General features: G+C 39.8%; 1 protein-coding gene and 1 non-coding gene across 3 annotated transcripts; both read left to right on the top strand.

The window, feature by feature from the left end:
* The first annotated feature begins 593 nt into the window (after nt 1–593).
* On the top strand, nt 594–16,882 carry Ino80c (INO80 complex subunit C). 2 transcript variants are annotated; one of them, XM_015482434.2, is made up of 5 exons: nt 594–835; nt 8,975–9,085; nt 10,146–10,257; nt 11,229–11,296; nt 16,470–16,882. In XM_015482434.2, exons 1-5 carry the CDS (start codon nt 680–682, stop codon nt 16,599–16,601), a joined length of 579 nt encoding a protein of 192 aa, XP_015337920.1. In that variant the 5' UTR covers nt 594–679; the 3' UTR covers nt 16,602–16,882. The 2 variants fall into 2 exon arrangements, with proteins under 2 accessions (XP_015337920.1, XP_048662287.1); XM_048806330.1 differs by having other exon boundaries at nt 600–811.
* Nucleotides 13,760–13,864, top strand: LOC125617804. The gene has a single exon (XR_007348918.1). It is a non-coding gene; the product is annotated as a U6 spliceosomal RNA (small nuclear RNA).
* Nucleotides 16,883–17,386: the final 504 nt, after the last annotated feature.

The raw sequence follows: 17,386 nt of genomic DNA on the forward strand, positions 1-17,386 counted from the left end.
ATAGGCTTTAGCAGAACTGTGACCTCCCTGAAATCTGTATTAAGGAGGAATAAAGAAAAGGAAGGAAGGGTAGTATGCTCAAACAGGTCTCTAACCCTTAAAAGGTTAAGAAACACTCTAGCTTTCAAGTTCATTTGGGTACTATTGAAATACTTTTCCAGCATGGAAAGGCAGAGACCAAGGGGAAGCTAATAGCTTGGCAATCTGCCTAGTCCTCTGATAATGGACTATATTGTCTTTTATTTTTATTTTTGTAGTACTGAGGATTGAACTAAGGGCCTCATGCCTGCTAGGCAAGCACTCTACCACTGCTACACCCTCAGCCTTAAAGTACCTTCGTTCTTACAAACATCAGAAGTGACCAATTTTCTGACTTAGCGTGAGAAAAGGCAACACGATCATTAATTCTAAAAGCCTAGTTATTTAAAAAGATCAGATGTTCACTGGGGATTTCCAGGCACGTGCGCCAAAGCCCAGGACACCGCCTGGCTGACACCTTCCCGCCCGATTGAATAAACTGTTCCGAGCTCCGCCTTTTAGACTCAACCGAGAGAAGTCAGCGAAAGCTGTGGAGTCCAGACCAGGTTTTCAAGCATCAAGACGGAAGTAATAACAAGCCGGAAGTTCCAGAGCCAGCCCCGGGAAAGGGGGAGGGGGAGCAGGAGAAAGACTGGGTAGGATGGCGGCTCAAATTCCAATTGTGGCAGCCACTTCCACCCCCGGGATAGCCCGGAACAGCAAGAAAAGGCCAGCTAGCCCTTCCTACAACGGCAGCAGCGGAGGGGGCTACGGATCCAGTAAAAAGAAAAAGGTATCCACCTCTGGCTTTGCGCAGGTACGCTGGCACTCTCCTACTCTGCGCGTGCGCGGGGCCGAGAAGGACAGAGCGCATGCGCACGGCCGGCGGGGCGGAGCGTGTGCACGAGCGCGTGCGCAGTGTCGGGCTGGGATGGTGCCAGCTGAAGTAAATGCTGGTTGAAGTAGATGCTGGTTGGTGGTGTAAATGAGCATTCCCCACCCCCACCCCACCCCTCTAAGTTTTAACGCTTCGGCTTTGGTTAGATTCACCACCCACCTTGTATTGTGAGGGGAGAAGAGGAGATGAGTGGTTGTTACAGATTTAGGACAAGGACCGCCCATCCCCATCGAGGTCGCATTTTGAGCCGGGCGCATGACTTAGAACCTGAGTGTCTTTGAAAAGTAGCGGGTCTCCCCTTGGTTCATCCTACTACATTGGCTGAGTGTCTGAGGTGCAGAGCGCCTTGTCCTACATGGGGGAACATAGAAATGCATTGATAACTTATAGTTTCCCTCATTTAGGAAATTTTTAATTTCTGCGTTATGATACCAGAGCAGAGACAGGCTGGCCTCTTGAAACATCCTTTGTGTTTTCAAACATAATATAAATTAAATCACACAGAATATTCTTTAGTGTCCCTCTAGGTTCCTTTGTAGAAAAGTCTTTTTGAGACTTTTTTGTTGTGTGGAAAAGTCTTTATGAGACTTAAGTAAATCTGACATCTTGTACAAACATTTACTGGTGGACATTTGAGTTAATTTAACTGGGATTCCAGGCGTGCTCCACTTGTGCATATTCTTTATTGGAGACTTTTCTGAGATATATCGTGGAATACTTTCTCCCAATATGCCTATTATTTTGATATTCAGTTATGCCAGGACCAAGGAATGTAGTCAGTACATTTTGGAGGAATGATTCTTTTAACCCCCAAAGTAGCATTGGTCAACTCCCACCATAACAAGCTTCAGAGAATGACCAAATGACTTCAGGATGCTGGAAATTCCAATAGCCCAAAGTAGTGGAAATTACAATTCTGGTGGCCTTAGAATACTCACTGAAAGGAAGGGCCTCCAAAGTACTCCCTGAGGACTTTCTTTGTCTTAGCAGCACCCTCTGGAGAGGCTGGAAAGAGCAGGACATTTCCTGGCATAGTGAATTCTTTTTTTTCTTGACTCTCCTCTTCCCAGCTGGTGTTTAAAGAAATGTAGTAACCAATTACTGCTTCCAGCCTCAGCATCCATCCCACGAAGAAGGAAAACAACTTGGCTTCTGTCTCTGGCAATAAGTCTTAAATTTTTGTCCTGCTCTAATTCCCTGATCCACAGCCATTAGCACAGTACTTCCTTGAGAACTGCCTGGAATTTTTCTAGAGGTGATCCTCATCTGTGTTCCTTGCTCAGCCTTTCTGTTATATTTCAGTTCAATTCAGTCAGCAAGTGTTTATGGTATTGTGTTTCTGTTTTGGCCCCAGAAGTATGCTTAAAGATATTTCAAAGTATTATATCCTGTTCCCTCCCTTCCAAAAATCTCTCAGAAAAAGAGAATGACAGATATATATTAGCTTTCTGTTGTTGCTGTTATGAATTACCACAAATTAAGTATCTTAAATAACTCATAGGATGAGAAGGTCAACCCACAGAAAAACCACTGTCTGAGAATGGAGTGTTGGGGAGAAAAGAAAAGCTTTATTCAGTGGCCAAAAAATGAGGAAGAGGGAGCTTTGCTCACAAATCAGCTTCTGGACTCTAGCAGCGGGTTGAAGATTACAGATATAGGATAGGAATGGTGAGGGAGAGACTAATAAAGGGGAGGAATATTCATGTCTTCTCTGGGACTAGGTAGTGATCATCCAGGAACTTGCATGCTACCTTCTTTCACTCATTCCATGAACTGGTGTGTCTGGGCGTGGCAGCTGGCAGGTGTCTTTAGCTTTAAGTAGGGAGAAACTAGGCAGGTAGGTCTTGTCATATTAATCCTATATTATAGTTTGGGACAAAACATTTCTCGAATGTTTAACAGGTTTACTTGTGGAGCTGATTAGAATCTGACCCAAAAATTAATGAAACAAAGGAGATAGACATAATATGAAGATAGAGATGCCAACATTCAGTCACCCATGGGACATCTGTAGGCCCCAGTGAAGAGTTAGTGCTTTCAGCAAAAGTGGTCTTCAGTTCCCTAAAGAGAAATGTAGGCAATGTTATCATCATAACCCACATGCCAGAGATATTATCTACAACAAAGCTAGTGGAAGACTAATAATTTATACCTAGCTCTGTGACCTCCAAAATTAGTAATTTTCAAGTCAATAAATAGCAAGTGAAGCTAGAGGGTTTATTTAGGCTTTCTTTGGTAACACATTCATTAGCTCATTGTTCTGTAGATCAGAAGTTCTAACATAATATGACTGGTTGGTTCTCTGCTCTGGGTATTACAAAGCTGAAATCCAAATGTTGATTGGGCTTTCTTTTCTGAAGGTCCTGGGGAAGAAAACAGTCAGCCTCATTCAGATTGTTGGCAGAATTCAGTTATTTGGAGGTAGTAGGGCTGTGGGTCCCTATCTCCTTGCTGGCAATCAGCTGCTGCCCATATTCCTGGGCACACGGCCTCTTCCATTTCCCAACTGGCTATGGAAAATCTCCCTTTAGTCAGTCCTTCTCGAGCTTCAAATATCTCTGACTTCTCTTACCTCTGGATTTAGATTTAAAGGATTTATGTGATTAGGACAAGCCTACTTAGATAATATCCTTTGTTTAAGATCGGCTAATTTGGGACCTTAATTGCATCTGCAAATCTCCTTCACCACAGTAACTAGATAAGGGTTACTTCACCACAGTAACTTGAATAACTGGGAGAAGGTGCTTATACACCTGGGACCATGCTACAATTCTACCTATCACCTACATGGGGGAATATAATAATTTCTAACCTTGAGCCCAAGTTGATTATATATAACTTCCATCTTAGTATTTTACTGTGGCAGGACAGAGGAAGATGGGACTTTTGACAGTAGTAAAGGAGAGGTGGGGAGGCAAATGGGCTTGAGATTGACTGAGGGGTGGTGGGTTTGAATGAGGAAGGCATTCCTGGCCCAAGGTTTCATCAGTGGGGAGGTGAGTGTTTTTATATAAATGACTTTCTTAAGTTAAAAGGGATTTTACATATCTTTCAGCACCTAAATTTCCCTGCATCAATAATTTTAACTGTTTTGTGTTTTCTTAAAAGCAAAATGTATAAAACGTCCATGAGACTTAAAATTTTACAAAAGATTTTTACTTAAGAGATTATTACAGTGTTTTTAGAGATTGTTGAAAAAATTCAATATTGTGGATTCATGGATTTTTTTTTTTAATATCATGGATTCTTAGACAAGTTTTACTTTCCAGAAATGTGCATATGGTTTCTAAAGTAAAATTGAGTGCATAGTTGAAATTTAAAGATGTTTGTAAATTTAAATGCTTAGAAGTTCTCAGGATTTGAAGAGAATGTTTTTGGTCTAGTAGTATTTTGAGCAAAGCATTTATAGATGTTTTCCTCTACATCAAACTTAGGAAATAGTTTAATAGTACAAAAACAATTTTGTTTTATTATGCCATCAAGGTGGGTCTTTATCCAGTTCAGCAGAAATTATTATTAAGTGTTTATACTTGTTAAATTTTGTAAATTGTCTTAGAATTACAATGCTGTATTTGGATTTATATTCTCAATGTAACTAATGTGGCTATTGATTAATAATGTTACGAGAGTACGGTCTTCCATTCATTCTGGTTATTATACTTTGAAAAAGATTACTGGACTGGTGGGATGGGGAACAGATATTGTGTTAAAATAAAAGAAATAGTGATAAATAATAGTAATTAATGTTTGAGCATTTACTATGTGCTAGACACTGTTCTAAGCTCTTTCTAAGCAATGTCATTTAATTCTCAAACTAACTTTATGTGGGTTGTTATTCTCATTTTACAGATCAAAAGATTAAGGGGAAATAAATAAAAAGTAAATAATTTGCCCACTTCCACATACTAATAAGTGGTAAGAGTCAGGGTTCAAACCCAAGTAGGCTGTCCAGAGTTCACATTCTTTTTTTAATTGCCTTTCTTTATCACTCTAGGTTGGAAGATGGAATTAGATTTCTGTTCTAACAAACTCCATGAGGCAGAAAAATTATTTTGGAGAGGGTATTTCTGCCTTCTTATAGGGCATTTAAATCTTCTCAAACACCTATTCTAGTTGTTAAATTTTTCTGAGAAATCTAATTGACCTACAGATTGAGTGTTACTTGGTTGACTTTTGATTTATAATGGTTAATAAGCATTTAATAAAGCATCTTAAGTTGAGGCCGCTATTGCTGCTCGAGAAGAATAATGCAGAGTGCAGATGACTAGGGGCGTAGAGATGATGATAGACTCTTTTGTAATTGGAGGCAGCCAGAGAATGCTAGACTGACTTGATTTATTCATTTAAAAAATAATCATTCTATCCCAACTTTTAAAAAGTTATGGTAATCTTAAATCATGTTACTCTTTCTAGGTGTAGTATTTGTATTTTATTTGGTGTATGACATTCTGTATCCTGTTTTTCACTTAGGATTATTTGTGAACATTTCTCTGTATTGACAGTCATCTCAGTCAGTCTAATAGACTTTTAAGATTATCTGACTTCACCGTGTCCTAAGGAATTAATTTCTCTTTTTTAACTGACTTTATTGAATATCAAGGTTTTATCTTGCATTTTTGCTATAGTAACTCTGCAGTTTAAGACTTATCCTTTTTTAAAAAATCTGGGATACTAGATGTATCTGGTATTTGCTTTTTCAATGATAAGACAAAAAGACATTTGTCTCCTTTTTTTGTAACCACAGACAGAAAGCCCAAGTTATCCTGAAGTCTGTGTCTGAGTCATGCAGGCTGCTGTCTGGTGAGAAGAAGCTATTTATTTGGGCTGTGTAGTTGGGCAGTGATGGGCTGAGACCCTAGGCCTTGCTGACTTCAGTGTCTTAGCGACAGACATGTGCTTCTTTAATAGCAGTCCAGGTTTCTCTTCTCTGGCGCTTACATCAGCTCTTTTAGTGCTGCAAAGAGAGAACAGCCCTTAGTGTTAGGCGTTACTTTCTCTCCTCAGCTTAGGGCATTTGTGTCTCTGGACAGTTCACCTCATAAAAATCTCTTAGTGTTAATAGTGCTTTCATAATATGGAAACTACACATCATTTTAAATGTTGTTTTAATGCATCTGAGCCCCAGAGACTTGGACTTCCCTTTGGCTAAGGTGTCTCCCTCTCATCTGCTTGGCTGAGGTGAAGGGGAAGGAAGGTGAAGGTGGAGTAACATGGGGGTGGGAGTAAGGTTGAGGAGGAAAGACAAGCAGAAAACCAGTCTGAACTTCCTGTGGGGATTTATCTGGTTAGAGAGTCAAGAAAGCCCCCCACTATTTTCAGAGGCAAGATCCACTCTGGAATTGTATGGCTCAGTTCTGTTCAGGTGGTTTCCTTTCTCAGCTGCTTCTTCAGCTTGACTTCTCAGGGGATTCAGGCCTGCTGAATGGAAGAGCAGAGGATGGAGCAGGCCCTCCAAGAGGAAGAATCTGTTTGAAAAAAATCCATGCACATCATCTTCATTTCCTTCTTGACTCTCTAGCTTGGGGCTTGGAACTTAGACTTCCGGCCTGTCTTTTAGAAGCCACCCTTCTCTTACTGTCAGCTATGCACTTGTCTGATTGTATGACCTCTCCCCTGGCAGGACTTCCAGATTATCTAGCCTACATTGACTTGCTGAGTGCCTGCTTTTCATAGTGGCTTCTGGAGAAGTCCCCTACCCTAATCCCACACTGTTGCCCCTGGTCTGCCTTGAGACAAAGAACTAATGTCAAAAGAATCTGCATTCCTTCCCCTTCACTGAGCACTCAACACCTTTGAGCTTCCTTGCTGGGAATCAGGGGAGAAAAATAAACAGAAAGGGAGAGGTGCAGTCTCGGAGCATTTCCGGAGTAGAATAAAAGTCAGTTGCACTCCCTGAGGCTGGGGCTCTGGGAGCTGGACATGCTCTTGTGGATGGTTCTGTAAACACTGTCCAAGGTCTTGGGGCCCTGTTTTTCTCTTTTGAATTTCCTCTTTGCTTATTTAGCAGTTCAGTTTGTTTGTTTTTCTCAGATGGAAACAGTATCATATTAATAGTCATATTCTTTATGGAAATCTCAAACTATTAATAAAGTTGAAATTTGAGGTGTATCTGGCCCCAGGAAATCTTTTTTAATTCTGCCCATTTTCCCTCTAAGTCGCCCCTACCTGTCTTGGGTATCTAATATGATACCCACTGGGTAGTTCTTAGAGTTGTCTGTCTGTCTGTCTCAAGTTCTTAGGATTTTTGTTTTTCTCTTTTTCTTAAATTTAGACCACCCAGTAGGCCTGGCCTCCTGACAATGCAGGGGCATTGGCCTGTTTCCTGCTGAGTAGTCCCATGGAGCACCCTTATGAAGAGTTGGATTCTTTGGGAGAATGATCTCTTTCCTTCTAAAACTGGCAGGTTTCCTTAGATCTATTCCCATCATGTCCTTTTCAGTCAGTACCCTGGACTTTCTCCTTTGTCCCTAGATTACAACCTCTAAAAAGAGTGATTTCAGTGTGAATTTCCTAAAACAAAAGATTTTGTATAATGACAGGTAAGACTGGTTTGAGTGAGGATGAAGGGAGGGGCCATTCAGACAGGGGGGGATGGAATACAGGTTCCAGATTCCTTGGCTGGAGCCCTAGCCCACCCAGAAACCCCAAAGAGGAATCTGGGGAAAGACTGGTCAGAGAACTGTTGTAACAGAGTGAATGTTCCTTGTTTTCCCCACTCTTCTTTCCTCTTACAGATCCCATTGAGAGGTCAGGGAAGTACGCATACGCACACGTCCAGAGACGTAACTTCTCATGAAGTTAAACATGCACTTACCAAAAAACACAACCACTCCATTCCAAAGTATTTACCCAAGAGAAAGGAAAATATTACAGCAGCTTTATTTGGAGTAACTTGGCACTGAAAATAAACCAAATGTTCATCAACAGGAAAATGAATAAACACTTTTTAGTATGTCTATATAGTGGAATTCTCTGCTGAATAGTACTAGGCAAATACATTGAAACAAACTGTTGATCCATACATATATCAACTTGTATAGGTCTCAAAAACTTTATGCTAAGCTAAAGAAATATATGCTGTCAGACTCCATTTATATGAAGTTCTAGAACAGGTATAAGTACTGTAGAAATCAGAGTAGTGGTTGCCCTGGGGCTAAAAGGTATTGACGAGGAAGGGACATGAGAGAACTTTGTGGGATGATGGTAGTGTTCCGTATTTTGATAGCAGTTTGAATTACACCAGTATAAACATTTAGCAAGCCATGAAACATACACTTAAAATCTGTGTATTTTACTATATGTAAATTTATCTTGTTTTTTAAAAAGTTGAATTATAGTCTGGAAAGATTGGAAATTGCCTCTGAAATCAGATATAACCTTATTTTGGCTATTTCTAATTTGTTATCAGCTTAAAGATTTCTTGTTTTAAAGCATATCAGCCTGCTTGTCTGAATACTGTCTGGCTGTAGCCAGCTGACCTGTGGCACTCCAGCTTCCTCTTCATTTTCCGTCCTCAGAATGCCCATGTCCTGTTGTGTCCTTATGCATGCTGGCTCCTGCGTAGGTTCTCTGATGACTAAACTCTTAAGGTGCTAAGCCTTTTTTGCCTTAATGTTTTAAGACACAGCTGATAAGAGAAGCAGGAGTTGGGACTGTGTGGTATCATAGAAATGGTGGGGTTTTTAGAATTGGCTTGATCTGGGTTTGAATCCAAAGGTAGAGTACTGTGTGGCCTTGACTCCATCCTTCTGAGCCTAGGTTTACTTTTTTTTCAAAGTGGGAATGATAGCACTTCCTTTGTAGCTGTTGTCGGAATCAAATGAGTCAGCTTGGGTCGGATAGCCATCCTGAGCTTGGCACTAAGAGGAACTAGAAAACATGGCAGCTGCAGGTCCTACCCTCTTTCCTGCTCCCCATTAGGCAGGGTCTCCTCTGGGGCAGACGACCTGCTAGAGTGCTAGTTGCAGTTTTTCCTTGTATGTCCCCCCTTGTTGAGAGCAGAAGTGGTGAATCCTGCTAGAAGAAACTGACTTCAAACAATTCTTACTATGTTTTAAGGGTGTCAGCATGGAAGCCATGAATGAAAATAAAATGGTGTCCTCTGAGTTTAGCACAGGACCAGTGGAAAAAGCTGGAAAACCTTTGCCGTTTAAGGATCCTAACTTTGTGGTAAGTTTCTAAGGCATTATATTCATAAACAAACAAACAAACAAACAAAAAAAAAAACCAATCACACGTTGGCTACTGATCATGCTGGGCCTGCAGCTTTGGTGGCTCTGGTGTCCCCATCTTGAGTCTAAGTTGCAACCTTTTCCCCGTGGGCTGTTATGGGAGGGAAGGGGCAGGATAAGAAGGATCCTTCCTGTGGATCTTCTACTTTGCCAGACCCCAAGAACTTTGGTACCTTTGTGGAATTCATTAAAGGATAACATTTTGAGGGTGGGTCATTCCCATGATGATTGCTTCCCTTCCCTTTTTATTGGTCTTACATTAGTTTCAGGTAAGGCTTGAAATATTTAACTGAAAGAAGAGTGTTCCTCATTAGTTTCTTAAATAAATCTAAGTGTTGTGCTATGAAGTAGAAATGGTCACTTTTTCTTTCATTCTTGAGGGATATAGTAACATGTTGACTCAAAGATGTGGATTACACTCTTAAGTTTATTTTTTATGAATGAGTTTTGTAAATACAGTGTTACTAGTGTCACAAATATTTTGGTAGTTTTTTTCCATTTTATTTTGTAATCTTCATAGGACCAAAAAAAGAGAGAGATTTCCAGAAGGCTTGCCATGCCACAATTGAGACTTACTCAAGTTTTCCAGGATTACTAGTAATTTGGAAGGCAGAGACTTGCCCTCAGAAGGGAGTTTAGAGATTTAGTCATGAGATTAAATCTAACTTTGTAGTAAATTTATTTTAAGGTGATCAAGTCATGAGTGAATTCTGCAAAGTTAGACCCAATAAAAGATTTGATTTTGTGTGTGCATATAAAAACATAACCTTTTATTTCTATTCTATCACCAGCTAACTCGTACATTTTTACAGTCCAAATTTTCATTTGTTCAAATTAAAATGAGAGTATACAATGAAGTACTTTTTAAAAAGGTCTCAGGGTACAAATTATTGGTGATAGAATGAAAGGTACTTAACAGTTATGATAGCATAAATGTCAGATTCTCATAGTAGTCTCCGTTGATTTTTGTTTTTTCCAACCCATGCTTTTAACTTGAGCACTCTGGCCATGGTGGTGCAGTAGCTGGCAAGAAGAACAGAACCTGGAAGAACCTGAAACAAATTCTCGCTGCTGAAAGGGCATTGCCGTGGCAACTGAATGATCCTAACTGTGAGCTGTCTAGAGTCTTCCATGTGATTATAATGCTCAGACTAGGAACTTCCTTACGACAGACCTGTGTTATTTTATTGTGTTTGCATTATTGTAGGAAATTGTTTTTAGCTTGAAAATTTTATAGTGGCATTGATCTAGGAATATTATGTGTGTATTACCTGTGAACTGTGTCTGTGTTGAACCTGTTTGTGTTGTCTTAGGTTAGGGTTAGTGTCATTATTAACATTTCAGTTTGAGAGATAGGTCCTGCTATGATAATATTGATGTTTCTATTAGACAAATTCTTATTTAAAAGTCTACTCTTAAAATTTATTTCAAAGAACAAGGTAGCCCAAGTATAATGCTAGATTTAGGAGATTCCAACAACCAGCTTAAAGTCCAACTCTTTTGCACTCTTAAGCTAGCATCTTTGAATGTGAATACTTTCTGCTGCATTATGTTTAAATTTATATAAAACACTGTTAGATGTTCTATTGAAATTCATTGTAAAATGCAGGTTCATTGATCACTACACCTCCTGTCTTGCTGTATGACTTTCATGGGGGTGACTCAGATGGATGACAAATAAGCTAGTCAGTCATCTAGGTGTGGACATGCAGGAGTCTGGGTGCTCAGATCCAGTTAGTGGGTTATTTGACATTTCATCACCATCAACCCATGGAGCCTGAGATTGTGAAAGTAGCTTGTGGGCAGATGAATTTTCCAGCAATTCTGCTGGAATAGAGGGTCCCTGGTGACAAGGCAGGGCTAGATCCAAACCCTGTACTTGGTCTGTAACATACTATACTATTTTTCTAAGACTCCTCTCTTATTTGCTTGGTTAATCCACATAATCCATAATCATAAAGGAAAATTTCAGGAATATTATCAAATGTTATTTACAGTGGTGGGGGGAGGGAGAGAAAGAGAGGAATGGAATTAGAATGTTTTAAGGCAAGTTTAGTCATCTCTTTTTTTCCCCCCCTCAGACTTTAGTATTGATGCTCCTCCATCCTTTAAACCAGCCAAGAAGTATTCTGATGTTTCGGGTCTTCTTGTGAGTATAATTATATCTCTATTTATTATAACATTAAATTGAAGAAGATTTCAGAGTAATGTCCAGACTGTGTTCAATATCCACCACCAATGATTCCACCTACAGCCCAGGTACTATGAATAGGTAATAGGTTTGTGCAAGGCATCCATTCTGCAATCTGGGACAGCTATGTGGGCATCCCAGAGGGAGGATTGTTCTAGAAATCAGGAGACGTGAGTTTTACTTCCTTTTTCTTGGATAGTTAACTATTTGGAACAATATGAAAGAAACAATTACCTTTTTAACTGCCAAAGTTTCAAAAACCTGCATTTTAGATGATTATACTTAAAACAAAATATTTAGGGCTGAAGGTGTAGGTCGGTCATAGAATGATGGCCTCACATGCTTTAGACCCTGGGTTTGATCTCTAGCATTGGGGGAAAAAAAAAAAAAGTAAATGTTTCCACAGAAGCACTGTGATTTCCAAACTTAAGCACCAGACCCCCCTTTTTTTTTCTCCAAATAAAATCATAAGATAATCCATATATCTAAAAGGGCTAGAGTCCTTCTTAGCCATTGAGGTCTCCTGGTCCTTTTCCTCCTCCCTACCCCCATCCTGATGACCCCCTCAAGTGCTTCTATGGAACAAAGTTTAGGAACCACTAGTGGAGCTGGAAGTAGGAATTGATGACCCCCTCAAGTGCTTCTATGGAACAAAGTTTGGGAACCACTAGTGGAGCTGGAAGTAGGAATTGGGGAAGTGGGAATTGGGCAAGTTACTGAAACTCAGAAACTGAAAAGAGCCCTATTTCCTTATTTGCAGAATGTAGAGCAAGTGGGGTACTTGTAAAGACATCTTCCCCTCACCTTCTTAATCTGTTTTTCATATCTTATGAATTTGTAAGATGGGCTTTTTCTCATAACTATAGAAATAAAACCTGCTGTTTTTTAAACCTGTCTCTTAAATCCTTATATTTTAATGAAAATGTGTGATCCCCAAATTCTATAACAAATTGACCAAATTAGTTTATATACATTATATAAAGAAGAATTGTCTCCTTCTTATATCCTTTTTTGGGGGAATTGCCTTTTTATATATATCCTTCTTTATTCCTGATCATTTTCATTGTTCCAAACTCATTTTCATTTGTTTGCCATTAGTGCTATATATGCTATAGTTTGGATATAATTTGTCCCCCAAAAGTTCATGTACTGTAAAGCTTGGTCTCCAGTGTGGCTTGAGCTCCTGCTTCCTGCCTGGTAGTCAGGAAATGGTCATGGCAGAGGGAGTTGGTATGATCCTAGATCTCATCTTATAGGCTTCTTTTTTTTAAATAGGCTTCTTCTTCTTTTTTTTTTTTTCAGCCACTGTAATCTTGTACTGCCTCTTATCTCTTTCTCAAAAATAGCTGCTTCATATTTTTTTAACCATCTTAATAGTTGTTTGTGGCAGGAGAACTAGTCTGGCACCAGTTATTCTGTTATGGCCCAAAGTGGAAATCTCTTGCTGTGTCAATTCAAGCTTTTGGAAGCCAGACCCCTTAGAATGTCAGCTTTATCCTCACCATTTTGGGCAGTTCATTTACTAGTATAATGATTTTCACCTGTTAGGAGGTATGAGCGCTATTTTGAGAAACATTATTCCAGGTCTCTTTTTGCCATTGGTGAAGTCTTGCTGTGTTACACAGTACTTAAAACTTCTTCCCCCACTTCTTTGTGAGAATTAAAACATTCTGGATATACAAAAAAATCAAATCATTGAAAGACAGTTCCATAGGAAAATGGGCAAAAGAATAAGAATTAGAAATTATAGTAGAAGAATGTAGATGACTAATAAGTAAGCATTTGTCTGGTAATTATAAAAAGGACTCATTCTACAGGGAAGAAATTAAAGACTTTTTTTTTTTCCCCCCCTGTACTGGAGATTGAACCCAAGGATGCTTTACCATTGATTCACATCCTCAGCCCTTTTTATTTATTTTTTTATTTTAAGTCAGGGTCTCACTGAGTTGCTTAGGACCTTGCTAAGTTACTAAAGCTGGTCTGGAACTTGCAATCCTCCTTCTACCTTCCCAAGTTGTGTGCCACTATGCCTGGCAAGAAATTAAGATGTTTGATTACATATTTTGGCCCCAACATAAGGAAGTGGATATTCTCATACATTGCTGTTTTCAGGTGGGAATGTGCATTAATACAGCTTCTTGAAATGACAATTTGGCATTTCTCTTATAACAGAAAAGCAAATGAATAATCCAGCAATTTGCCTTCTAGGCAGTTGTCTAGAGAAATAGGTGCACAAGAAGCTTTATGCAGAAATACTTATGGAAACTGTGTTAGCAAAATGTTGGAAACAACAGAAAGCTCTATCACAGGGTATATTGTCACATTGTTCTGTGAGCTTGATGCATATCAACATGCTTAAAGTTCTAGAATGCAAAACAGCATAAGCAGCTTGTTGCTGTTACATAAAAATCAGCATACAGTGTGCACTTCTGCAGCATATATGCCAAAATTAGAATGATATAGAGATGATTAGCACAGCCCCTGTGCAAGGATGACATGCAAATTCACGAAGTGTTCCATTTTTTAAATTCTTATTTTTTACTATGCCAAGTTTAGTTTTTCTTCCATAGGATTTCATACAAAACAGGAATAAGCAAATTATGGCCTACATGGCAGATTTATTTATTTTTTATTTTACTGTGGTCCATGAGTATCTTTGTTGTTATTGGTTATAATTTCTTTATAGTTGTTGTGTGGTTCTTAGTATTCATGTGACTTAAACTGTGTCTTTAAGTAGCATTATACCATTTTATATATAAGAACCTTGTAGGGGTATACTTGTGTTTATTTCTTTCCAGTACCATGCTTGTTGTATACTTTACTCCTACATGTTATAAACCCCACAAAAACTTGTTATTATCTTGCTCCAAGTGGTCAACACATTTTTAAAGAATTTGAAAATAAGAAAAAATAAATCTTTACTCATCCACAAAAATAACACATTCACAAAAAAATACATGTTGACTAATTTCTCTGTTGTTTATGTGTTAAGGGTATAAATAAAAACTTCTGGAAGAGTGCCCACCTAGCGGTGGTTTCCTCAGGGGAAAGCAAGGACTTGTGGGTGGAAGGCAATGGTAAAGGGAGACTTTAGTCTTACTTGTACTGTTTTATTTTTTTTTCCAGAGGAGAACATGGTTCACTTATTATTTGTATAATTTAAAGTTACATAATTAAAAACTAAAGCCTAACTCATATTTACAGTGACACACCTGTCCTCAGCCAGCCACATGACTGTTTCCTCTGCACTTGGGCATGGCAAGAAGACATGTGGAAGTCACATCTGTGTTTAGCCCTCATTACAAAGCTATGGAAAATGTTAAGACTCTAGGTGAGATGGGGAAGCTGTGAGCACTGCCTGTAACTCTTTGCTTGTCACCCTGCAGCAAGGGGGACTAAAGCTGATTGCCATTTAGGAACATGACCTCTGTTTGTTGCATCCAGGCTCAAGGGACAGGATGCAGAGGCAGGTAGACTATGGAGATGAGCTTCCTCACTTGTTCATCTCTGGGGTGTTACCTGGCATCCTTCCTTGTGTTCAAAATGCAGGATGCTGACTCCTGGGTCAGGCCCATACTGTTCTAGTTTTTGTCGGTGCCACAGGATCTCCGTATCCCACATTGTTTCTTCAGCAGCCTTCTTGGCAGTAAGGTCTGAACTTGGGTAGCTTAACTAACACAGATCGGTGTAAGGAGAGAGGCATCCATGCAGTGGAGCCAAACTGAGGCCAGCTCATATATGGAGGCCAGGTGGTCCTCACCAGATGACATGCCTGCACCCTGCTCAGAGCTTCAGATAGATTAACTATCTGGCAGGGGAAGACTAACTGCCTCAGGGCCATGAGCCCTCGAAAGAGACTTGTCACTGTTTTTCTAATTAAGTTTTCCCTTATAGTACTATCATTAAAGGAAATGTAGTACAGAAAGGCACTATTTAGATCAAGCAAGAGGATCAAAGTTTTATTTGATATAGAGCTTTAATTAATCTTTACTTTTTGGGAATACATCCCACTTTCCTGACACACAGCAGCTAAATACTGTAGGGAGATGCCAGGTGGCAGGAGTGAGAACATGAGAAACCTATGACTCAGTTCCTTTCGGCTTGTTGCCTCTTCTCTGAAGTCTTCCCCCTCATCAAGCCACAAAATTACTAAGAGTCTAGGTCCATACACACATGACAGCAGTGGAGCAGACAGTCCACCCTTGAATAATTGGACATTATCTGTCTAGACTTTAATGCCATCTTTTATAATTTTTAAATGGAGCTTAAAATTACTCATTTTTAAAATAAAATCTATAGAAGCCGTGCTCTTTGAGATATATAGTAAGCAAATTATTTTGTCTGCTTGCACATGGGAAAAACAGACTGAAAGAGAATTTTGATATGTCTAGGAAACAAGTACTCTTTTCTTTTGTGATGGTCCTGTGATGGTCCTTTTGTGATGGTTTCTTTGTTTGTCATTCATTCAGTCAGTCATTCAGTATATAACCACTGATGGCTCCCTGTGCTCTCTGCATTGCACAGGAACTGGTCTACAATGATAAGCCAGCCAGCTTACTTCTACCTTGTAGAGCCTCACAGCCTAAACCTTAATCAGAGAGTATGTAAATAGTAGACTTCAAAGCAGTAGAGATAAGCATTGCCCAGGAGAGCTCCACAGTGCTATGAATATGACCCTCTGCAGAGGCACTGATAAACCTTCCTTGAAGCTGTGACTCACCTTCAAGTGGCAGGAGGGATGAGGGTCCAGCAAGCATGGGAGCAGCGCCTGCCTTGAGGAGCACAGACCTGGGGCACTTACTGGAAGGGGTGGGTGTTGGAAGGCAGGGATTGATGACCATCATGAATTCAGTTTTGGAATTGTTGCTTGCAGCCCTTGAGGGACCAAGAAGAAGGGTCCTAGAATAGGATGTGGTTGTTCTTTCTGTCTGTTCCCTGAAGTGTTTCTCAAGTCTGAGGAGATTAATGAGTCTTTGCCAAAGTGAGCAATGTAGTGTTCTTGGTGACAGTAAAACATAATGCAGACATATTTTGCTTTTTGTAAAGTAGAAAAAAATGTTAAAACTTGTGCTTGAACTTGAAACACCACAACCAAAAACTTTGTCCTTCACTGTGCCCATATCTCACGCAGGCCAACTACACAGACCCCCAGAGCAAGCTGCGGTTCAGTACTATTGAAGAATTTTCCTATATTAGGAGGCTGCCATCTGATGTCATCACTGGCTACCTGGCTCTAAGGAAGGCCACGAGCATTGTTCCCTGAGCCTGAGCAGTGGTGATGAAGTGGGAACTGTTTCAAAGGCAGACTTTGGGCTCATGATTTTGTTTCATGGAAACAAACTCATTCTGCTGTCAATCTCAAAATGTCAATGCTGTGCCTTGGAAAGAATGTTTGGCTTTAATTTAAGGGTTTTTAAAATTTTTTTATTTCTCTGTTTTCCCTCCAAGTGTGATATTTCCTGTTGAATTAAATTATATTTCAGTTGTTGCCTCAAGTAAAATTGTTTGACAAGAAAATACAATAAAATTGTGCTTTTAATTTAACCCAAGTAAGTTCCATATTTTTATTTCTAAGCTGTGAACTCTTGTCTAACATTTAAAGACTCTGCAGTGAATCCACAACAGATCTGAATTATTCTTGATCCCAGTGACTCTCCTTTTAGAGCACGTTACCCTTTCTCTTGGATTAGAATGATTGGAAGATTGGAAGAAGTCCAAAATTTGGAATGAAGAAGAAAGAGCTGTGTGCCCCATCCTGTCACACTGGACCAGTCCTTTGCCCTGTGCCTCAGCCTCTCCTTGTCCCCGGATACATGGGAACCAACACTGATGCTCCCTGTCTAAGAATAATCTTGTGTTGGTGGAGGATGCTGCCCCTTGGGCTGCAGCCTGCTCCAGGAAGTTGGCCTGTGCTTCCCTGTTCTACAAGGAGAGGAAACATTTCCTTGGACCGGGAAAAGGAGTCTGGAGACATGCCTGGCTTTGCTGAGCCCTATTGCCAGTTGTCATTTTTCTGTAGGATAGGTGGTAGTACCAGGCCTTGGATCT

The sequence above is a fragment of the Marmota marmota genome, unplaced genomic scaffold (assembly GCF_001458135.2).
Source record: "Marmota marmota marmota unplaced genomic scaffold, marMar, whole genome shotgun sequence".
Lineage (NCBI taxonomy): Eukaryota > Metazoa > Chordata > Mammalia > Rodentia > Sciuridae > Marmota > Marmota marmota.